The following is a 25136-nucleotide window of genomic DNA, read 5'->3' as shown; positions in this document are numbered from 1 at the left end:
CATACATAATACTAACACACGGACTGTTAAATATTAATAATAACATACATAAATACAACAGCACCGACTGTTAAATATTATATAACATACATAAATACAACAGCACCGACTGTTTATATAATAAATACATACATAAATACAACAGCACCGACTGTTAAATATTAATAATAACATACATAAATACAAACAGCACGACTGTTAATATTAATAATAACACATAAATACAACAGCACCGACTGTTAAATATAAATAACATACATAAATTCAACAGCACGACTGTTAATATTAATAATAACAACATAAATACAACAGCACGCTGTTTAATATTAATAATAACATACATAAATACAACAGCACCGACTGTCTAATATTACTAGGCAAGGCCAGGCAGTTTTACGCGTAGAGCACATTTTAGCAACAGGGCAATTCAAAGTGCTTCACACAAAATCAGATAAAACACAAGGACCCTCAAAAAAAACAAAAATCATAAAATAGATAAAACACAAGTGTAAACTTGAGACCACCTTCCCACTAATTAGTCCGTGTTAGTGCTGCCTTTCGTGATCACCCTCACTGTCTCTTCCCTTCACGACTCTATTTTTAGAGACGTTACCCTTCGTCTCCTTGGACTCTTCTTCACACTCATTAAGCCGATCTAGCGCTGCCTTTCGTGTCTTCTTACGACACTACACATTCACACTTTTTCTTTAAAGTGCTACCCTTTCTCCGTATGACACAACCTTTATACTAATTCCATGTTCTCAAAAAAACTAATGTACTAATGGCATACATGAATACTAAACACTGACTGTTACACATCAACACCTTTTAACACTTAAATATGAATTAAAACATTAGTGAAATTAAGGAAAATAATCACATAAAATTAGTAAAACAATGACTGAAAATACTTATATTAAACTACACCGGTTAAACTGTTAAATGATTACTGGAAATTGAAATATTTCACTAAATATCAGAATCAGCTGACTCTGGTCAATCTTTACTCTGAAAGTACAACAATTACTTAACATATAAAGAATAAAAACTAAATCTGAGGCCATGGTGTTTCTTCAGGTAGGGAGTGAGTCCTTTGTGAATAAAGGAGTTTAAGTACCTTGGGGTCTTGTTTGCGTGTGAGGGGACCATGGAGCGGAGATTGGTCGGGGAATCGGAGAATCGGAGCAACGGTGCGATAAACATTCAGTTTATCGCACCGTTGTGACCAAAAGGGAGCTGAGCCAGAAGGAAAAGCTCTCGATCTACCGGTCAGTGTTCGTTCCTACCCTCACCGATGTTAAGGAAGTGGGGCAGGACCGAAAGAAGGAGTCCAGGGTACAAGTGGCGGAATGGGTTTCCTCAGAGGGGGGCTGGCGTCTCCCTTAGAGATAGGGTGAGAAGCTCAGTCGTCCGAGGGAGCTCGGAGTAGAGCCGCTGCTCTTCACGTCGAAAGGAGCCGTTGGTGGTTCGGGCATCTGGTAAGGATGCCTCCTGGGCGCTCCTAGGGAGGTGGTCCAGGTACATCCACCTGGGAGGAGGGCTCGGGGAAGACCCAGGACTAGGTGGAGAGATTATATCTCCAACCTGGCCTGGGAACGCCTCGGGATCCCCAGTCGAGCTGGTTGATGTGGCTCAGAAAGGAAGTTTGGGGTCCCCTGCTGGAGCTGCTGCCCCCGCGACCCGATACCGGATAAGTGGATGAAGAATAAAGACAGAAAGGACCCTAGGAACTACTTTATTATCAGTGCCTCACCTGACAGTGACCTCCCATCTTTGTCCCTGGCATCTCTCCAGCTACCAATCCACACGGGGACTTGAACCTGCGACCCTCTGGTTCACAACCCAACTCCCTACGGACTGTGCTACTGTCCAGCCCGAAACAAGTATGCTTTCTTTTCAGGGCCCCCACGTTACTGCGGGACAAAGCCACCATGGGGCGAAAACTTTTACTAGGTGAGCTTGAGGACGTTGCAATATACTGTATATTAATAGAGAGATTGAAAATATACATGAGGTAGATGAGCAGATTGACTTTGTTCAGCGTAGGCGTGGGGCTTTTTCTGAGCATCTATAACTTCTGACATGGTGAATTGAAACTTAGAAATAAATAATGGCTCTAATCCTGCAGAGTATTGACACACACTCACACATGTACAAACACACACACACACACACACACACAGCTGTACAGTATTTGAGATAGTTAAGAAGTACTTGAGATAAGTGTAACCAGGTTATTTTAGGTAGTTGTACTGTATTTAACATTATTACAAAATATTACAGTATTTAAGGTAGTTTTCAGGTTTTCAAGAATGTTGTAAAGTGATAGTTGAGTCTCCGTTTAAATGTTTTCCTTCCTGACAAACAGAAGTGATGACCTGCCCCCTCTTGATCACAGGGACCAACTAACACACACACACACACACACACACACACACACACACTCTTCAGGACCAAATATACATTTCAATTCTTAGTGTTTGTACTCTCAGAGGTAAGAGTGGACAGAATATTGGAAACACCTCTGTTTAAATGGACTCCAGTACCAACACTGTAAAGTTTAAAATGTGTGCTCGCACGGGCACACAGACACACACCTACAACAGGTTTTAGTTTAATTCAAACTCCATCTAGAACGGGCGGTGACTGGACGCCTGGTATACACCTGGCTGCCTCATACCTCATTCATCAGATATCCATCAGGTTCATTTAGGCCAGACAGTGTCAGCAAGCTCTTTGTACTCTGGATTCTTCAGGACAAGTCTTAAGTTCAAGAATGGGAACATTTACATTTTAAGTAAATAATATGGCCTCATTTGATGCGTTACTCTGCACTTGCTTTTTGATTTCAAATACAGCAAAATGATCTTAAAGTAGAAGATTTACTGTCTCTCCCATCGCATACACTATGAACAGGTGAGTGGTCTTGAAGAGGATTCTTTTCTTCTGTCCTGGCATTGATGGTCTCAACTAGTCCTGGTCTTGGGGCGGTCTTGACTACAACCCTGCTTTTTGAGTGTCATTTATGATCTGCTTAAGCTTTCTCAATGTTTTAGACACATGCTCCAAAAGTGGGACTGGGCATTGTTAAAAACAATTTGATACCAACACTGTGCCGATATACTTTTTCACACAGCAGCATTACAGCAGAAATCTTTAGTTTCAGCTCCTAGTGTCAAACTGTTTTTTCCTCTACACGTATTACAGACAGATCTTTGTAGAAGCATGCCGATTGGCTTACTCTTGCTGATGATTTGACTCGTTCGGTATGGAAGCGCGAAGCATTTTTTTAACACTGGATACTTCATAGTTAATTAGTCGGTGCCCGAGAAGTATTGAACTCTGTAGCCGGCCCTACCCGGGGCTATTCTGCAGAGCCGCTGCTGCTGCGTCCATAGTTTAGCGCCGCCCAAGACGATTATGATTTAGAGAATTGCAAACAACCCAGAGCGGGTTCTCCTGTCCCAGAACGTCAGACCTTACTCCACAGCGCTGTGGAGATAGAGCTGGCAATCCGAGACTACATTTAGTTTAAAATTAAATGATACACCTCCCATCTTTGTCCCAGCGGTTGTCTGAGCAAAGACCCTGAACCAAATAAAAAAAACTGGTTAGTGAAAATAACACCATCGACACATGAATTTACAAATGGAAATCTTTTATATACTTTTTCAAAAGAAAATGAAGCCCACCCAATCTATATCAAATTGAAATGTGCCGCCCGTACGTCTGGTATCCACAACAACAAAAGGCAACAGGCTGCTGCTACAAGTCTTCTCTGCACAACTACAGTAAACAAGTCTTCATGGAACATGCTTGATTTATCTGGATACTTTTTGCATTCAAAACATTTTTTATTTTGGTAAAATCATACAATTGCACAGCTGAGTTATTTCCCATGCAGTGCAGTAGCCTATTAGCTAATACAGAAAGCAAAGTCTACGTCTAAAGAGCCCTGGGGTTTTTCGGAGAGTGTGGAACAAGTCTCTGCTTCTGCCTGCAACAAGTTGCACAAGCTTCTGATGATTTAACAATTCCAATGGCGGAAATCAACCTTGCAGACCTGTTCCACATTCAGGGAGAACTCCAGGGGTGTCATATATGCAAATACAACAATGAGAATAAACCACATGTTTGTTTCTTTTAAGGATTGCCATGTGCCAGACATTTACTGGAGAAAAATTATCAGTTCAAATTAGAGTAAAGAATCAATAATGCACACAATTGGAGAATCTGAAACACTGATGTGTTTAAGATTTTTAAGAAGTTTTTGCTCGTTTGACAGCGTTATTCCAAACCTTGGCATGTTTGTCCAATTCCATTTCAAATTTTGGTGACCAATTAATTGGATTTAAGAGATGAGCGGCCCTGACGAGGCCTTGAAACAGCTGTGGATATTATTTACCGAGTCCAATGTATCTTAAACATTAAAAAGCTCACACTACCCCGAAATATATAAATTTCACGCATACAGGTGACATTCAACATTCAAGTGCCAGTGTTTTTGTACTGTCTTTTGGTCAAGTTTCTGAAACTTTCAAAGAATCACTTTGAGGCTTACAAAAATAAATATTTGTCAAAAATGCTTAATAAATTACACAAAACTAGCAGCAAAAAGTAGAATCTAGAAATCTGTGCAAATGGCTAAATTCCCCCCCCCGACTGCTAAATCCCCTGGTCCCAAATAAATCCTGGTTTAAACGTTGAGAACCCGTCCCCTTTTGTAAACAAGCTGCGTTTTTCACAATCTCCTCACACACAATATTTGGAAGCTAAGGACACATATCGAAGACATCTATATAAAACTCTAGATGTGCAATAAAAGAACTTTTGTAAAACTTGATGGGCACGACGTATAAGGGCCTACACACCTAAATCAAGTAGCACCATTCAATCTCAAGTTCTCAACACTGTCAGTGCATCTGCTTTTAGTTCAATTTCTTAAAACAAAACAAAAATAAAAAAAGGTTTTCAAGGCACAACACACCTGATGAGAAAATTGGGAGCATTTTGAGGTGAAATGCCCCATCTCTCCTCCTCTTGATGGCTGCTCCTCTTTGAGAGGAAAAGCCTGCTCTGGCTTCACGGAGCCACAGATTATTTTTGATTATTTTTATACATGTCTGAGCAGATAAACTCCCAGAGGACCTGACAGTACTTTAATGTTCCATAAGGAAGTGGACACTCCCCTATCTTTGGCCACCTGCAGTTACACTACGCAGGAAAGGAAACCAAAGCCACCAACGACAGTGCACTGAGAGCCGCGTCCTCCCCCCTACCCCCCCCAAACGCCTAGCCTCATGACCCCCAACCTCAGTGGTCAAAGTGCTGCTCTACCCGCTCTGTTCCCTAGCTGTTTTTAATTGATAAACCTCAGTGATCATTCAAATGTCTGTCTCTTACAGATGAACCATGCCTCCCAACGCAGCTTGAAAAGAGAAAACGTTTGTAATTAAGTTAAGCCTGCGACTCAGTTCTCGTGTCTTTCCTCCTTGACCAAAAAACAAAACACTTGCAAGCGTAGAATACCATCTGGGCCTTGTGGTCGCCGGTCGATTCAGTAAACACTAACACCACGCTAGGCCCTTCCCCGATGCTGTGGTCCTTTATGCAGCCATTTTGAACTTCACTTTCAAGATGGCAGGCATTCTTTGTTTTGATACACATTTGTAAAGAAACAATTCAAAAATCAAAAAACTGAGTCAGTTTTTCAATTTCGCACACACCTGCACCAAAAATGTCTCAAGTAAAAATAAACAAAAAACACCGCCCACTTAACGTAGCTAGCACTTGGTAACATACTAGCTGCCGTAACACTGTCAAAGTCAATTGAAAAATGTGGAGTAACAAGTTCCAGCAGTGATAATTCTTGTTCGAACCTCAGCGATATGTTGGCACTGAGCTTAATGACTTATGTGTTTCTTAAGATTACAATAGGAATGGCTATTTCAAAGACTATCATATCCATAAAAAGGAGCCTGTCCAGGATAGAGTGAGCAAAACAGAAAGACGAATGTAACTTTGTCCCTTAGGATTAAAATCAACGGCTTCACAGAGTGGCCCAGTTTGTATTAGACATAGTAACGGCTCCGTTAGCTGTTAGAAAAGGCTACATGATGTTCCTGTGATAAATTTGAAGTTCAAATGGAATCATGACTCAGAGCCACAATACCCCAGTGTTTGCCAAGGTTTGAGTAAGTCCAAGCTTATTTTTTTTTTTTTCCTTTCTATTTTTCACCAAACAAATAAAATCAAATTTAGAAGCTCTTGGCCATGTTCATCTGATGAAATGAAAACATAAGATTTCCTGTCTAAATTCCAAAAGGCACAGTACATTAACATACAAATGATCCTCAGGTTATTCGATTGGGTGTGTGTGTTTTTTTTTTTCACAAAAAGAACAAAAATACTTTAAACAATGAAAGTCCGAAGTTGCTATCGGACAATGCATGTCAGCATCCATGCTCACTCTGAGGTGTGCGAATCTCTGCGTTCTCCGGTGCGTTGCACGTGCTGGTGACTTTCCATTGCATCGTGCTGCACTTCCTTTTTGAGAAGCGAATGGCAGAGAACCAGGGTTGGTAATGTACTGTGTGTCAGTGAAGCTACACAGGGAGGTTTGTTATGGTCTGGCTTAAGTTAACATGTGGTTTCCATTGGCTTGGGTTGACATGGCAACCTCTTCCTATGGCGACTAGTTGCCCCACCAATCCACACTCCCGGAGTGGCTGTAATTTCCTCCGTAGCCGTCGTTGCCGTAGAAGTTGCCACCAAAGCTCCCTGTGAAGGACAAAGTAAAAGTGCAGTCAGCCGAGCAGCAACTACTTTGAATCATATTGACCTCGGTTTTCTCCGGTAGGTTGTAAAGCTTTGTAAAAAAGCTTGGAATTTATTAGCAATACTTTTATGCTAGGATACATAGGAGGTGGGGGTATTAAGGATAGATCTTTTATTATATAAAAATTGCACATGAGACCTTAACTTTGTGTTAACATAATTGCTTTTTCAGTCCACTACAAACAGAATTGTATGTATTTAGATAAAACAGATTTTTCTTGGGGATAATTTGTAAGTTGGTAAAATAGGTAAATTGTAAGAGTCGCAGAATATCTCAATATATATTAAACTGCAGTAATATTGTATTATAGCTACTCTGGATGGTATTGCTTTGGCCTCTAGCACTACTGTCAGACATCTAGGAGTTATTTTTGATCAGGATATATCCTTTACGCCCATCCAAAACAAACCTAAAGAAAAGCCTTTTTTCATCTTCGTAACATTGCCAAAATCAGGAACATCCTGTCTGAAAACGATGCTGAAAAGCTAGTCCATGCATTTGTTACTTCCAGGCTGGACTACTGTAATTCTTTGTTATCAGGATGCTCAAATAAGTCCATTAAGACTCTCCAGTTGATCCAGAATGCTGCAGCGCGCATTCTGACAAGAACTAAGAAAAGAGATCATAGCTTTCCTTTTGTTATTTTCTCTGCATTGGCTTCCTGTAAAACCTAGGATAGAATTTAAAATCATTCTCCTGACCTACAAAGCTCTGAATGTTCAAGCACCATCTTTTCTTAAAGAGCTGTTTGTGCCTTATTGTCCTAGAGTCTCTAAAAGTAGAATGGGAGCAAGAGCGTTCAGCTATCAAACTCCTCTCCTGAGGAACCAGGTCCCAATCTGGGTTCGGGAGGTAGACACCGTCACCACATTTAAGAGTAAACTTAAAACTCTCCTCATTGATAAAGATTATAGTTAGGGAGTGGGAAGTCAATGATATTGATGCGTTTAGGTGCTGCTGCTCCACAGCAAGACGTTGCTTAGCTTCCGCGTTAGTACTCCTGCTCGCTTCTCCACACGGGGGGGGGGGGTGCAGACCACCATCTGCTGTAGCCAACACACTGGCTATGGAGACGTGTGGATACACCAACCCTTAAAGCTGAAGCACAGATAAAAAGGTTGAGTAAGTAGTTTCCTTACCTCCTCCAAAGCCGCGGTTTCCTCCTCCATGGCCTCCAGCGCTACGCCCACCACCACCTCCACCACCACGGTTGCTACTGAAGCTGTTTGCAGAGCCACCAGGGGTCTGACGGTAGTCTCTAGCTCCAAATCCACCAGAGAACCTATACAAGAAAGCACGTTTGTTAGACATCATGGTACAGATTGTGAAAATGCAACAAGTTAAAGAGAAAAAAAAGAAAAAAAGAAACACAGGAACAATAGAAGCACATTTCAAATGTTTTACACCACCAGTAGTTAGACACAGTGCTTTACATTTAAACCCACCAAATGCAGGTAAAACTTTAACATATTAAAGTTAAGAGCCAATTTGACCGGTGAAGAATGAAACTAAGCGTCTGACAGAGTGGAGAAATGTTTACGGATTGGTCCGCTTTCTGCCAAGAAATTTGGGCCGTTTTGTTAGTCCTTGGCATGAAAACATCTTTATTTTTGGCATTACTGCTTGCAATTCTAATCCTACATTTCCCACAAACACTTGTCAACCATTAGCTACGTGCCTAGCGTTACCGAGCTGGCCTGAAACAGAAGCCGAATAGAACAGAGTCCAAAAAACCAGAGGAGCTAAAATTAAGTAGTACAATAGTTAGGAAAAACAAAACCAACGTGGCTATTACAGAATCCGATTAGCGGGTAACTTTAATCTACTAGCAGTGTTGGCTCGTGATCAAAGAAGTTAATAAAAGCCCTGCTTAGATACAATAGGAGGCTGAGATTTGGGTTTGTTGTAAAAATGCATTTGTTTGTGCGTGTGACAGATACCTCTTAGAGCGTCCACGGGTGGTGCTCTTGTGCTGGTGCTCGTAGGCTAGGCTTTCAAGCCAGGAGGGAACCTCTTGCTTGGCCTCCACCAAAATGTCCAGCAAATCTTTGGTTATGTTGCTGTTTTTGTCGTTAAAGAACGACGTGGCCAGACCTGCAAAAAACATAGCGAGATTACAAAGAGTCACTCACACAATGAACATAAAGGGCATCAAAAATGTGTTCCAACAAAAAAAGTGTTTATACCGAGGTTGCCCACACGTCCCGTACGGCCAATACGGTGAACGTATTCCTCAATGTCACTGGGCAAATCAAAGTTAATAACATGTTTCACGTTGCTGATGTCCAGACCTCTGGCAGCCACCTGGAGAAAGTAAAAGTTAGAAGAAAAATAGCTTTAATATCTACAGGGTGAGACAACAACTTGTGGTCAGGGTTTTATTTTGACTACTGGTCATTTGAATTATGGCTCTTAAGTCAAGTAGCAACAGCTGACAAATCTGCCAACAAGATTCTCAGTTGGTCAAGGCCACTCCCCCAACCTCCACCTTGCCTCCTCCTCAATAGCCTTTAAAGCTACAGACAAAGAAATGCCACATACTAAGAAAGCTCATTGTTGGACTAGCTCTAGTGGCTGTAATTCTGCACCAAGGCTGAATTTTGGGGAAAAAAAAGTCCTATATAAAAAGAGACTTCAGATACAGTACTAGGGGACCACTAAGGCCTATATAAAAGCCTCCAAAAAGCAGCATGCCATAGGACCTTTAAGATCACTTACAGCTGTAGCCACCAAGATGGGGCAGCGTCCTGATCGGAACTGATGTAGAGCTTCCTCTCTGTCTCTCTGGGACCGATCTCCGTGGATGCTGGTGCAGGAATAACCCTCGTGGTAAAGGAAATCTTCGAGAGCATCGGCGCCTTTTTTGGTTTCCACAAACACCAGGGTCAACGATTCTTTGCCTGTGTAGCCGGAAACAAAAACGGGATGAGACAAAAAGGGACGAGAGCAGAACAAGAAATGAAAGCACAAAAGTAGGTAAAGAGAAAAAAAAAAAAAAAAAATCATTGATAACTGGAGAGGGATATGGATGATTTTGGTAAAAAAAGAGCAGAACTTAAAACTCACTAAAAAGGCCAGCTATTGCAAGATAATTTAGTAAAAGAAAATCTAAATGACAACTTAAAATAAATGAACATGTTGCATAAAAAGCTTTACATTCACTGACAACCATTAATTGACAACCTTAGCTCAAGCGTTTTTCTGCACACAGTACAGAAGACAAATTAATGTTTAAAATAGGGATGTCCGACTTCCTGTTAGTTTAAACAATAATTGAATTGTTAGATCATTAGGTTACAATCCAGATAGTTGGCATTAATGGCCATCAGAATAAAAGCTTTAAATAAAAATGGGAGAAGGGTGATGATAGGACACTCCAAGTCACACCCAAAAAAAAAAAAAACAAGTGATAACCAACCCTACATCCAAGTGTGTGCATTACCAAGGCTGTCCATGTAATAAATTACACATTAGTTTGCCTTTCTTAGTGGCAGCTGCACAAGCTACCATGGAAACAGAACAAAAGAAATGTCTCTTTTTTGGGAGGTTAAAGTTGCATTACAAAAACAAAAGGACTTCTACATAATACAAGCAAGGAGTGCAAAAACATTTTATGTCCCTTATGGCCGTCAAATGTTATGATGTAAATCTACAGAAAACTGTATTCTGTCCCCTGAAGGAACAGATTAGTGCCATTAAATCTGTCGCAGCCATGTGACTCGTGGAAACCGAGCTCTTTCTATGGCAATGGCCAACGTGGTCACACTCAGCCATCTGACCTTGGTGCCGATGTTGCTTACACACTGTAACCCTTCTCATTAGGGAGAGACTGAGTGAAATTGCAAAATCTGAGTCAATAGTAACAGAGTCTATACAGTGCAATGCAAATGTTTGTCGGTCCTACAAGTTCTGATTTGGAAATTAAAGGGAAAAACAAACAAAACTGAGACAGCAAGTCAACTGGGGAGCAGAGGGACAGGATGAGCTGTGGGATGTGATGTCTCTGGCTTGTGGGACAAGAGTGAAATTATATGTTCAAACTTACCTGGTTTCTCTGGTGCCTCTGTCACATTTTCCTGAACCTCACTGGGAATAACTAAGATAAAACCAAACCGGCCAGTAAACGTAAGGCTTCTCAGTACACAAATATTATACACATTATGAGAAGCAAACCCCCTAAACAACGCTAGTTATTTCAGTGACTGCTCGCCCATGCACTACATTTTGTTAAGATATTTTATCTTTTACTGCTAAAATAAACATTTGTTAGCAGAGATGTAGCAAAGTCAATATTAGCTTGATATGGGGTGGACGAACAAACACGATGGATTAGAGCCCAATGTGACCTTCATGAGACGAAAAACCCCAACTAGTTTCATTGTTGTGTATGCTTTTTCACCTGTGGCATTGAGCAGGTCAAGGAGGAAGGACCTCTTGTCACCGTCCTCCACCCAGACTACCTTCTGGGTGATGTTTTCTGAAGTGGAACCAACTCTGCCCACTGCCAGGAAAATGTAGTCCTCCAGGAAGTCACGAGCCAGGATCTACACAAACGAATCAAACGTAGATATTTATCACATTAAGATTCTTTATACCTGGTAACTTTCCAACGCAAGGGTATATTAGTTCAATAAGTTGCTTTAGTTTAGTTTTAACTTCTTATTTCGTTTTAGTTTTCAGAGTGTTTGCAAGTTTCGTTTTACTGTAGTTTTAGTTTGTGTTGTCCAAGCTAGGTATAATGTCTCATAAGCATGTAGCTATATATATAATACATAGTTGGAGAACAGCCGTGGTGTTTAATGTCAATGTTTAATGCAATCTTTGTGTAACTTTAGTGTCCGATATCAAGCATTTACAGCACAGCGCCATCTAATGTCAATCATTTGTGGTTCAATGTTATGAGTTGACAGAAATGCATGCAGACTCCTTTTTTCAGAAGTTAAATTAAAGCTAAAAAACAAACTGAAATTATACAATTTTTTTGTAATCTGGCAATATAGTTTCAGTTTTATATGTAGTATATGTAGTTATATGTACAAACCTGGATCTCCTTGGGGAAAGTGGCACTGAACATCATGGTCTGACGGATGCCTTTAGGCGGCATCGTATCCTGCTCCACAATGCGTCTGATCTGTGGCTCAAAACCCATGTCCAACATGCGGTCAGCCTCATCCAGGATCAAGAAGCTGCAGAAACCCATTTCAAGTTTAATTACAAAAACAAATACACATCAGAGACTGTTTCAATCAAATTTCTTCTTGGTGTTGTACTGACTTGCAATAGTCAAGACCAATCTTTCCCCTCTCCATCATGTCAACCAGACGTCCAGGTGTTGCCACCAGCAGGTGACAGCCTCTCTCCAACTCCCTGATCTGCTGACCAATATCTGCACCGCCATACACCACGCAGGGACGCAGACGTGAGCGATAGGCAAACTAAAAAGAATTTCGGAAGAAAGGAAAAAATAATTGAGCTTGCATATTTAATGCTCGGGCAAACATCGTTATGTCAAGGTTTCTGCACATTTTAACAAGTCAAATTGAAGACTTGACTAAATAAATAAAAATTAAATTAAATAATTTGTTTATTAGTCCCCAATGGGGAAATTACTGCACTACACTCTGTGTACACACTTTTTGTTAGTACTCACACACAGGCCTGAAATACACACAGGACCTATACATGCACTATACATGGAGAGATGTCAGAGTGAGTGGGCTGCCAGCTGAACCAGCGCCCTGAGCGGTCGGGGGGGTACGGTGCCTTGCTCAAGGGCACCTGACAGTGCCCAGGAGGTGAACTGGCATCTCTCCAGCCACCAATCCACACTCCTAACTTTTTGGGTCCATACGGGGATTTGAACCAGTGACCCTCCAGTTCCCAACCCAACTCCCTATGGACTGAGCTACTGCCACCCCAAGAGATTTTTATGAATGAAATTTAAGAACTATATCAGTGAAGAGGTGCAGAGTCACAAAGTACTTGCTAAGTAAATAAATGATAAAAGTGTAATAAAAGCGACAGTTTTACTTTGCACATATACACCAAATTATTTGGACGAGCAAAATAAAGAAACCACCAAATTAACAAAAGTAACAATTCAAACCCCGCAAACCCTGTATGTTCTACGAATAGTGTCCAATGTGTGTGCTGGGCGCTCACCTTTCTGGCCTCATCGTAGATCTGCAGAGCCAGCTCTCTGGTGGGAGCCAGGACGAGAGCGATTGGGTACTGTTTACGGCGGCCATACCTTCCGTTATCCTGAGGATTGAAGAAATCATGCTTATTAGAACAAACCAAAATGATAATGCAGGGACACATGTGAGAACAGCAATGTCTACATTTGGCCTAGGAGGACAGGTGGTTTGAGAGGGGAGTCATAGAAGCCATATAAGTTAAACTGGAAAGACCCAAGCGTCTTATTTATTTATCTCCTTGCTGAAACCGGAAGTTGTTCTGGCCCTTCTTGAAGGCTGTCTCAGAGCTCCTATTCCAGCACGAGGACCTAGGATGGACAAAGGACGTCTGAGGAGCTGTGAACTAGAGATGTTCCAGTGCCAGTATAGGTATTACCTAACGCACTGGAGTTTATGCACCGTTCCAATACCACGTAATAAAGCCCTAAAGAAAATCTATGTTAAAGTATATTTTTTATTTATCATGGTTTATTTGTTTTTCCTGCCAAACTGTATTTAAAAAAAAAAAAAAAGAAAACGTTCTGTGGCGTTCATGGTTTGTTCATCTTTCACAAAGAGTTTAATGGAGCTTGAGCAACAGAGACAGAAATCCAATCACATCCATGCAGGGATAGTAGTATATAGCGGTTATAACATAAAAAATATGACACACTGGTATTGGATCAGTACTCTTATCGACCGATACGCAAGTTCAAGTATCGAATTGGGAAACAAAAAGTGATATTGGACCATCTTTACTCTGAACGAGGATACATGATGGCTAAAAGCCGTTGCTGAATCCATCCAGGTGATGAATTCATGTGACTTTTCAGAGGAAAGGACACCATCGCTCCTAAAAACACATTTCCATATTACCTCTCTCCCCGCGTCTCTTCCATGCTTCCTCTGAGGAACAGACCAAGAAGCCAGGAAGGTAAGCAAGATAAGGACACTTCGATGCAATTTAACGAGCTGAGACGTAGCCCTGGACTTAGATGACAACCGGGTGAATCGTTAACCCTACAGGTGATCCAAACGACTCATGTCACACCACCTTAAGTAGATGTGCCAACAACTTCCATGTGACTTAATGACACCTCATGTGACACAACCCACCAGAGGTTAAATATACATAACTACCCATTACTCAGTCAGAACGGAGGAAGCCTTTTGATAAGAGGCAAACATCTTAAATTTCTAGCTAGTTCACTTTGCTAGTCACAGAACAACCACGACCCAAATGGATAATACAGGATATGTTCAAATATTGTGTATTATCTATCCCCCACAGTACCTGTCCAGAGCCCTTGGCTGCCTGCAGAGCGTCTCCTGGCCCCTCTTGGTAGATCTGACTCAGCACTGGCAGCAAGAAAGCGGCAGTCTTACCAGAGCCTGAAACAGTACGGTTTGTAAATATTAGTGCCATTATTTAGACTCACTTCAGCTAAAATATACAGCCTAGGAGCAAAAAGAGATACGCTTAATGATACATCCTGTATTTTTTTTAAAGGTATAATAATTTCAAACAAGAGAAATCAACTAGTAAAAGCCAGGTTGATAAGCCTGTAAAATGCAAACATTGAGGAAATAGAAATCCTAACCAGTCTGGGCGCAGGCCATCAGGTCTCTCTTGGACTTGATGATGGGGATAGCATGCTTCTGAACTGGAGTGGGACAATCGTAGCGACTCAGGCCGATGTTCGCCATAACAATCTCCCCCATGTCCACATCATGGAACTACAAAATAATCAGATATGCAGTCAGTAAAAGACACAAACTTGCTCCGTTAAAACCTTTAAAATTTAAGTTGAAATGACATACGCTTTCAATGTGTGGCGGGCAGTTGTTTCCAGTGGCATCCACGGGAATATCATCATATTTCTCAAAGTTTATCCCCGTGTTGCTTGCAGAGAAAAGCTCACTAGAAAATGTTTAGAAAAATTAGAATCAAATGCAAACAAGATGGCTGTTATGGCTTTATTATTGGTCAGCAAAAGGTCTTACTTTTCCAGGCGCTCGTTGGGAGGGGAGAGCTTGGACCAATCTTCCTCTCTGGATTCTTCTGACCAGCGGTTGTTTCCTCCACTAGAAAAGCCCCCACGCTCATATCTGTACACATGCACACGGCAAGTTAAAAAAGAAACCCTTTCACATAACAGTATTTGCCTATTAATACAGGCTAAAGGCAGGTTTTATGCTAATGCACCCAGTGGTTTGTTAGAACCAATCGGCAAAGCAGTCATTGAAAACTGTTTGGAAAGCCTTCAGTGTTGTTCTTAGCTCTACTTTGAATTAATAAAAAGTTTCCCGGTCTTCTTGACAAAACATTTCTCAAGAAACTAGCTGTTGTAAAAGGTAAGACAACTTATGGGCTTGGTTTAGTCTGAGCAAGCAAACATACTGATTAGGTTTATCACCTCTGCTAAAAAAATTAAAAGCTTTATGTAGAATACCAGTAAAGCAAAAGAAATGCTGATCGTCATAGAAGAGAACTTATGAAGACTCATTCGGAGTGTATTATAAGCTTTGTTGTAATTTGGAACTTTTAAAAGCAAGTAAAGCTTGCAGAGAGTACATTAAATGTAACAGTTGTACACACCTTCCCCTTGAGCCTGCTCCACGTTCATTGAAGAAGGTGGACTTTGACCTTTGATCGTTACGTCCGCCAAAGCTGTTGTATGCAGCATCCCTAGGAGCTCCTCCCCAGTTGCTTTCACCACCAAACCCTGTAATGAACAGAAGTCGCTCAGTGACAATTTTCTTTTTGCAAATCAGCTGGCAAAAGCTTCCGCCACTTTCTTACCAAAAGCGGCACAAAGATCATTCCCCTAAAACTAAGTGCACAGCTATTGTTAATTTATAACTGAGAATCCTTTATGCATATGCAAAGTAACAGCTTTCTGATTGTATAAAAACTAAACTGTATAAACAAGGGTGGGGGGAGGGCTTAAACTACACTGTCGTTAACTCTGAAAGCCGGGGCTATCGTTAGATATTTCAAGGCACGACAGGGTTTCCCCACCTGCATTTTGTAATTGTTGATTAAACGAGCCTCCACCCCTGTTACCACGGTAGGCGCCACGCCCACCTCTATCATTGCGAGGGGGTCCTCGCCCTCCAAAGCCCCCATTTGTGCGGTTGTCGTGGTACCCATTCACAAATCCATTGCTGCGTCCACCGTCCCATCCAGGGGAATCTTCGTTGGAAGACAAATGAATAAAAAAAACAAAAACAGAAGAGGCTTGTGAGTAAGAGCATAATGCTGCATTTCACTTATGTGTCAGTAAGCAAGTACACATTTGGCTGATCTTATAGTCTTAACTAGCCATTAGTCTCTTTTAAAGTGAGTGGCGGTTTGCCTTACAGTTGGGATGCAAGCAACTTCATAGTTGATTCAAGCCTGGTCTGAAAGCTCTCTTAACTATGAAAAGCAACATTTGTCACAGGTAACGTTGTGCTTTTGTATAAAAAGGAAAGTGCAAGCAAGTCAAAAAAGGTAAAATAAATAGAATCTTAAAAATAAAAAAACGCAGCCATGGGCTTCGTCATTTTGGGTAAGATGACTTGTTTGTACCCAGAGACCTCACATGGAATATTAACCGCAAAAACCCAGCTTTGGACAGCAATGGGTCCGCCATGGTACGGCTCGTTAAGTAGCTGATGTCCCAAAAGCATCAAGGGACAGACAGAGCACTCAGATCTGGTCTGTGATTAGCCTTGCTTTAAAGAACGTTCAGCCAAACAGGCTGATTCTAGCTCTAGACGGCAAAGCGCTAAATTTATACCTGGTATAAACAAGTAAATGTGTCCGTCATGGTGCCCCCTTCAAGTAAAACACAACAGGAAAGCCTTGTAATGCTTAACACTGGCACACACCAATCTATCGATTGGTCTCTAGCTTCAACCTAACAAGAAAACATTAACATGTAATTAAAAGATTTTGAAAGACTAAAATCACAATGACTGACAAGTTCAACTGTACAAAAGTGCACACTTTCAAATTTCAAGCTGTTTGAGCTACAAGTGGTTTGGTGAATCCGACCATGCTTAGAAAAGGAAAATATATCCCCAGGAGGGGATGGAGGGTCCTGATGCATCCTTTCTGTCATGCCGCCAGGCGTGTCACAATCCAGACAGCAAATATTCTGGAGATGCTTCTACAGCAACCCAAGGAAGCTTAACTTCAAAAAGATACATGTTGCAAAATGTCCTTTACTTCTTACATCTAAGAACTATACTTAGGTTATAATTAGCTTCGACAGTTTGCTCACCTAGAGAAAAAAAAGGCACATTAAATGCAGTGCAAGCCAGCTAAAAGATGCCTGAAAATGACAAATGACAAAGAAAAAGGCCAAAGAGAACACTTGATATCACTCGACTTTGAAACAAACAACCCTTTTAGATGCTACAGGTCAGGAGTATTTAATCATGTGCTGAGAAGGTGAGTATAACCAGGTTCCTTTCACCAGCGAGTGCACCAGTTGATTCCAAAGTTTTAGTTTAACTTTCCACTAGAAGTAGATGAATGCAGGCTCCAGTTTATTCTTCTGATTAAAGTTCTACAATCACATTTACTACTCTTAAGATGCTGTGGGTATACGCAAAAAGCTGCAAAGTCTCAATTCAAGAAGAACTGAAATTTAAATGCTCAGTTTCTTTGCTAAATGAAAAACCTACTTCCGTTAAATAACTGCAGCCAGCAGTGGTTAAAGGTTACGAAAGGTTGACCGGTGTACACTATAGAGCAGTGCAACAAATGCATCAAATTTTGATCATGAGTTTGGCTCCGAACGATCAAACAATGTGCAAGTAAACTAATTTTGTCCAATGTGATTAGCAGGAATTCAAATCGTAAGTTTACTAAATGCAACATCTATTCAAACGTCAGTGTAATAGTGTTAAATAATTGCAATTTCAATATTGATCAAAATTAATTAGTTAAAATAAAATTAGACAAGAGTGCATCAGATAACTACCGTAATCGTTAATCTGTCTACATAAAGGGATCGGTTCTATTCTTATCCCATCATGGCGTCCTACAGTTAATGTTACACGTAACGTGTTTTGTGCCGTTCCACTTCCAGACCTGCTGAATTACAGAACTGTCACACTGCAGTACAGTAAAGTAGTACAAAGCTGTGAAAAATACATCAGTGTAAAGGCATGAGACTCACAACACCATCAAGAGTCACAAAGAGCTGGCTCAATTAATTTTTTTTTTTACATTATCAAGAAGCCCCAATACATTTGATTTAGTCATTTATTTATTTGTAAGCAATCCACAAGGGCTCTAGTGTGTGGACTCTTGAAGGGACCATCACCATGCATCGTAAACAACTTCATTTGCAAGCTTTGACAAACGCAAGAGGTCAGTATTGGGTAACCTGAGCAAAGGTCAGGGAGAGGGCTATAAAAAGACTGAGCCATAATTATTGGCTAATGCAATGTGTGTGTTGGGCTTTACACTAATAGTAGCCAATCTACAGTCATCCCATTCTGCAGTATATTTATTTCTGTAGCTTTTGCAGACAACTGCTGCCACAGTTGTGGGTACTAGAAACTTGGGAACATGGCAAGTGAAATATGGGCTTGCATTTACAGTGGGGGAAAAAACATTTTTAAAATTAAACTCACTATAGTTAAGAAAAGCATTAAACCAGCAAGCATATGCTTACATGAAATTGCCTTTTACTTAAAACATATTTCTCATTTTGAATGCAAGCATCCCAGCAGAGAGAAGCACATCAATTAATCATTAGCCCAGTGAAAAGCTGTAACGCTCGCCCCTTCGCACTGGCTTTGCTGGTGTGTAAAATGGCTATTTCATGCATCTGGAAATGCAGGTTGCCCTCAGCAAAAGCAGACAGAAGGGACTTACAGAGATTTACTGGTGCCATTGAATAACCGTACTGTCTACCAGCGGAATATGCATTTCCTGCTGTGGAACAAGAAAACAGCAAAACGAGAATGACTTCATGTCTTCATGTGCTCAATAACATTCAAATGAATTTTTTTTTTTTTTTTAAATGTAAAACTATCTGGTCAATCATGCCAGGCACATCATGCATCATGATTAAACGTCTTTAGGAAGGAAGAAGGAAACAAAAACAACCTCTTGTTCACTTGTAAAAAGAATGAACTTGATAAAGTTACTGGAAAATGTAACATTCAAATCAAGAACAGTTTGAAATTTGCCTCATTTTCTTACTTAAGATCAGTCTGGTGTGGCAGACATTTTACAGTACCACTTGGCCTACTTCATCCGTTCCAAAAATAAGCCTTCGTGCACGGACACCCCAGCTGACATGGCTCTCTGTCCTCATTCTGTGCACTTGTAAAACTTTAGACTAATGTCCTAAACAGTCATGGTATAAAGCAGCAGAAACACTTCAGCTCTACTATCTTTGTCTGGACTGGAAAGGAAATATTTCGGGCTGTACTGAACGGTTCGAAGCTTCATTCATAAAGTTGACAAAGGTTCAACAATAATAGTGCTGCCCATTACTTCGGGACTCGGAGATGACGTCACACCCGAGTTGAATGCGCTTATTCTGTGCAGTATGACTGATGTATGTTTGGTGCATTAACACCTTAAATTACTTTTTTTGGGGATCAATAAATATCTATCAACAAGTTGAATTGTCATTGTTTATTAGATGCAGCCAGGTTAGCTGTGTGAATGAGTGATTTAGTGAGAAAAATCAGTAAGAAGTGCTTATATCTTTACGTAACTACAGCTTTTACAACTGTTGATATAGGGGCAGCCATGTTGGGGTTTTAACTCTGGCTACTGTGAAGGTGGAACGCCCTATAAGGCTGCTATCATGTATCCTCGTCCGACGGCTCAGACAAGTCACAGTCGGGCACGTAAAACTAACAACCCCAATGACCCGAGCTTTTGTTATCTAGGACACTTTTGATTATGGGTCTGTCCATATTACCCCATTTCAAATTGACGACTTCTATGTTAGCCTGGCAATGTCAGTAACCTAGCGGAGCAGTTAGAAGGTGCTGCTGTTCCTGTTTTATTTTGAAAATCCGGCACAGCAGGTTAGCGTAGATAGAGATTAATCTGGGTTTTTAAACGTAGCTTCAAAACATCTATTTAAATTGAGGTTTTTGTTCCAAGGATTTTTTTGACAGACATTGGAAACTATTTAAAAAACCTCACCAGAATGCTTTGAATGTACATTCAGTACAGCCTTATAAATATTAATGCCTCACCAATTCACCATCTAAGGGGCCACAAGTCAAACCTGTGACCGTCTGACTGTGGCTCAGAGCACTAGAGCAAACTTACCGTTTTTTGGTGCATCTTTGTTTCTCAAGTGAGGTGGAATGTAACGCCCTGTGGAGGAAAAACATCATGTAATGTGCCATTTACAATTAAACACACATCTAAAGAAGCTTTACTAGGGATGCCAATTTGATAACGGATCATTAACAGCTAACCAAGAGACTTTCAGCGTACAGTTGCGGACTTGCACTGGCCGCGGAGCCACAAATGTGCGCACACTGTGGTGGACACATGTAGCAGCTGTCATGGACCGACAGTCCACTGTGATCTGCGGCGTGTACGTCTGAGCCTTTGTCCACCACATCTTCCTGTGAGGTTGTTATCTGTGTGTCTGCCTGACATATTCTGTAGGGCGGCCAAATTCACCCTCTCTCTCATTGCTATAGTGGCACATAGCTCTTCGATGTGAGCGTCTCCGAGCAGAGAGCCACGAGTTCAGAAATAAAGAGCTCAAAACGCAACGCTTACAAAGTTAGACCTAACAGGTTAACTAGCAGTTAAGATTGTTCAGTCCATATTTCTTTTACAATTCAACAGACTTTGATTTAACGCACTGTTTTTCCCAGTTTGACTGAGGGGGGGAAGGGTCGTTAAAATGATTATCGGCAGTTAACTGATAACATCTCTAAGGTACACAGAAGAACCTCTCAGAGAAAATCACTTACAATAGATATCCCTTCATATAAAGCTGTTGAATATAAACCAAGGTTTCCCTCAAAAATATTTACACTACAAAAAAAAGGAACAAATCTTAAATCCATCTTATGTTAAAATACTTCTCTTGGTGGAGCAAACCAGTGGTTTACAATACATACACGTACATTGAAAGTGATCAATACAAAAGCACCAAATTGTTAAAACAATTACAAGGAGGAATCCTCATCAATCATTATTTTGACACATTTAAGAATAATCTGCTTTACTACTTACTGCCAGTTCCTCCGCCTTGTCCGTCAGCAGAGTTCAAGTCTAGGGCAGCAAGCTACGGAAGAAAAAAGAAAATTTGAATGATGCAATTTGGTTCATAATCAGATTAACATTAACTACAAGTCTGAAACTACCAGTATTATAAGAGGTTAAAACAATACAATGACTATCTCTGGAGTAAAATACGACAATTTGTTAAATATCGTGAGAAACTCTGCAACTTTAATTGTTTGGTTATCCACCATGTTTTGCACTTCAGTTTAAACAAGCCATCTTCAAACCTCAACTACATTCTGTCTTAAATAAGTCCAGTGTGTGGTGTCATGCCGTCTTTGTATAGATCTTATGTCTTAAGTGTGATTTATGCTCCTTTCACATAATAGCAGGGCAGGCGTGTGTGCGTTTGGGAAGTGCATATGTGTGTGGTAGAGTGACAGAAAGTGACTGGGATTATCTTCAGAGTGAGAGAAACAGTGTCTCCCTTGTTCTTGTACTCGTGCCCCCCTATATTTTAAAGGAAGAACATTTACATTATTCATTCACAAGAAAATTGGTGTCCTTAAAGGCTTGGATTTTCTTATATTTTTGAATTAAGGCATTAAGACCCATTTTCCAAAAGATGTTTTTTTATTCCTCTTTTTAAATCAACTTCAGCATGGGTGTGTAAACTTACGCAAGCCACTGTACATTTTTGTAAGAGGTGCATGTCAGGATACGACATAGGGTATGAAAAGCGTGCGTAGCCACGGTGTGGATATAATGCAGAACATGAAAACATGCTTTACTTCTTTGTGTAAGTGCACCCAGTGTGGAAAAGAATTTCCTCTTTTAGGACAGCTTTTTATTTGTACCTCTAAGTAGATTTGTTTCGCAGCAACAATACTAGATCCATTTTGAAACAACTTTGAAAAGATACTAAAAACAACCAGGACGAATTATCTAATGCGTCTAACAATCAACATGGCATGACACTTTGGCTTAGATCGCAAAAACATGAAACTGCTTACTTGCGTAAGAGTGTGTAGATTCTTTAAAGTGGAAGTGCTAATTCTACACTGTGAAAAAACTTGTACTGGAGAATGCAAGTATTGTCAGCTAAATGTTAAGAAAACGCCTTGAGTGCGCAGTAATGTGTTCCCCGTCGGTGTTGACATATTATATCTGATGTATCTGGATTAATATTCTTTAAGCATTAATGTGTATATTGCATTTTACTGCTTTAGATGTTTAAGTTTGTGCTCATTTGTGGCCGGGTTGGTCCAGTTGGTAGAGCAGGCGCACTTATACACATAAGGTTTATGGCTCGACGCAGAGGGCCAGGGTCCGAGTCAGACCTGTGACGATTTCCTGCATCCAAGCGAAATGTTTCTGAGTATTCGACCGAGAAGGGGAAGAAGCGGTAAACCTCTACCCGCTTTTTCCCCCTTCTCCGGTGTGAGCACCAAGTGAAAATATATATTTTTTAAAGAGTTGAGCCGAGCGAAATTAGTTTTTAAATCGACTGGAGAAGTCTTTCCCCTCTCTCTCTCAACTAGCTGTCCTGTCCATTATAGGCAGAAAACGACTACTACAGCAAGGCTTTGTGTTATGTATGCACCTCATGTGGAAAATAATTTCTCTCGCGAGGACAAATCCAATTCACCTATCAAAGCCATTTAGTCTCTGACCATCAAACGCGGAAACGTTGACAAATTAAGCAAATTAATTAAGTAGTATGCATTAATGCTTGCAGTGACATTTGACATCCAATTTAATAATCCCTGAATTATGTTTTAACTCGAGAGCGTCACATTTCAGAAACATTAATGGTGGCTAAAAACCGCTGCCAGTATTTTTTCCTGCGCCACGTTTCAGGCTCAGCAGGCCTCACACAAGCCGGCTAACGTCGTAGGACACCGGCAAAATCGGCGAAACGTTGGCTAACCTTGTCCATTTCCATTCATTTAAAGCCAAATCCACAATATGTGAATTACATGCAACATTAGTCTTGGTTTAAGATTTGTTAGCGATGTTGAAACGGCAAACACAGCAATATAACGTTTGTTAGTTTAGCGTAGTGACGCGCTCCGCCATCACAACCTGTCTCTACCGCGACGTCACCACCTCCATTTTAGCAGCCGCAGCGTTAGCTTAGCCGAAAGCTAGCGACTTAGCTAACGAAGCTACATCACTCTCTGTCGAAACTATATGTGCGTAACGGAAAATAACCACTTTTTAATGAGAAAAACAAAGGATTTAAGCATTCAAAAGTACTCACCTGCTGATCTAGACCGTGTGGATTATCAACGACCACATGACTCATAACTAAAGAGAGTAATGGGGATTATTTGTGAAGAGAAAGGATTTTCTTTTGTTAGCACGACCCGGCTCTGCTGTTAAAGTCCGTTTCTGTACAAACTATACGATATTGAACCAACGGTTACGTTTACTTTAAATAAATAAAACGACGTTTAGTATAAATATAAATTCAGTTTCAAGTTTCCAAATGAAATGATTACTGTGGAGCTGAAGAACAGGAACTCTACCGGCAGGCTTGACCGTGGTGGAATGAGACACGGACTGGTCGGGTAACGCGAGATATCAGCCTCTGTAACCCCACACCAGCGGGCTGTCGGGCAAATCTCGCGATATGTCTCTGCATCTCGGATTGGCTTAGAAAAAGCAGTTCTTTGAAGACACATGAAAACCAATCATTACGGCAGTGGTGGAAGGAGTATTCAAATCCATTACTGGAAGTAAAGTAAAAGAACTAATACCCAAGTGGTGAAAGAAGTATTCAGATCATTAGTTAAAGTAATACCACACTTTAAAAATTCTACACTGCAAGTAAAAATATTGCATTCATAACCTGAATTAATTCTCAAGTAGGCCTATAGTACAAGTACCTCAGGACCAGTTGTATTAAGTTGGTTGGTGTTCCTCCGTCATGCTCACATAACAAGTATTGCACAAGGCTTAATAAATGTCTTTAAAAATCTCAAAACAGGAAGTGGAATTAGTATGCTAGGATTGAATGAGTATATCTGGGGCCTGTTTTAAGAAGTGCATCTGGATAGGTTTGGGATTTACTTTGATGTCAAAGTTATCTGGATAACTTAAGCTTTTTTTGGAAACCGAGGAGGGATTTTTTGGAAACCAGGGTAAACAATTAATTACAATACATTGCACCTTGGACAGAGAGATCTTCCAGGGGGGGCACACAACCTCCTCTCCTCCATGAAACACAACAATACCATTCACAAAAAAGCGGGCCAGAGAAACTAGTAATCTTTCAGTGTTTTCCCTGGCTTTTTTGAAGACTTAGGTGCGAGTATTGGGGGGGATTTAGGCATCCTTCCTCAAGAAAATGTGATCTGAGAAATTTGTCTTTGATGCGGCCCAAAAACGTCTCGGGTGCTGCACCTAAACCTTGTAATGGCATGGCGAACCCTGCATGTCTTTTCCCTCTAATCGTATGGTTTCAATTACCCTTAACGACTGGAGGGTCAAGCATAAGCTCAACCAAAGCCTCCCCCCGTCTCTTCCACACACAACCCCCCTCCTCTCACTTCTTCTCCTGGCCTTCTGTTGTGCTTGCAGTGTGGGCTGCAAGGCCTGTTCTGGTCACTTATCCCCCCTGACTTCATGCTGGACCAGTAAAGTGGGGGCTGAGGAGACCATATGTTGCTGGCATAAGGTACACCAGAGGTAATCAGCTACTAGAAGGGAGGTCAACTGGTGAGAGATTTCCAAATTGACCATTACTCGTCAGCTACTAGGAGAGAGGTCACTTGAGGCATTCACTTTGACTAGAGTCATTGCCATACTGGCGTTTTTCCACTGCATGGTACCTACTTGACTTGCCTTGACTCTACTAGCCTTTTTTGGTTATCCATTATGAAAAAAAGTCCCTGGTACC

At 40.9% G+C, this 25136-nt stretch overlaps 2 protein-coding genes across 7 annotated transcripts in view; both read right to left on the bottom strand.

The window, feature by feature from the left end:
• Positions 1 to 5356: 5356 nt before the first annotated feature.
• ddx3xa (DEAD-box helicase 3 X-linked a) lies at positions 5357 to 23806 on the bottom strand. 6 transcript variants are annotated; one of them, XM_032528856.1, is made up of 20 exons: positions 23496 to 23806; positions 21242 to 21293; positions 20315 to 20362; positions 18893 to 18952; positions 16037 to 16210; positions 15614 to 15740; positions 15019 to 15123; positions 14836 to 14935; positions 14616 to 14751; positions 14309 to 14406; positions 13001 to 13099; positions 12113 to 12273; positions 11880 to 12024; positions 11238 to 11382; positions 10884 to 10934; positions 9557 to 9738; positions 9025 to 9142; positions 8779 to 8932; positions 7978 to 8120; positions 5357 to 6780 (listed from the first exon to the last, which is right to left on the bottom strand). In XM_032528856.1, exons 1-20 carry the CDS (start codon positions 23538 to 23540, stop codon positions 6695 to 6697), a joined length of 2229 nt encoding a protein of 742 aa, XP_032384747.1. In that variant the 5' UTR covers positions 23541 to 23806; the 3' UTR covers positions 5357 to 6694. The 6 variants fall into 6 exon arrangements, with proteins under 6 accessions (XP_032384747.1, XP_032384748.1, XP_032384749.1 ...); XM_032528857.1 differs by lacking the exon at positions 10884 to 10934; XM_032528858.1 differs by lacking the exon at positions 18893 to 18952 and having other exon boundaries at positions 23496 to 23805.
• nup35 (nucleoporin 35) overlaps positions 22755 to 25136 on the bottom strand; it is a 9874-nt gene continuing 7492 nt past the window's right edge. The window contains exon 10 of the transcript XR_004334010.1: positions 22755 to 22769. The gene's annotated coding sequence lies outside the window, so the exon portion shown is untranslated. The remainder of the gene's footprint in view (positions 22770 to 25136) is intronic.

Source organism: Etheostoma spectabile, chromosome 11, assembly GCF_008692095.1.
Source record: "Etheostoma spectabile isolate EspeVRDwgs_2016 chromosome 11, UIUC_Espe_1.0, whole genome shotgun sequence".
Lineage (NCBI taxonomy): Eukaryota > Metazoa > Chordata > Actinopteri > Perciformes > Percidae > Etheostoma > Etheostoma spectabile.
Note: the sequence above shows the minus strand (reverse complement) of the source record. Positions and strands in the feature narration are given on the sequence as shown.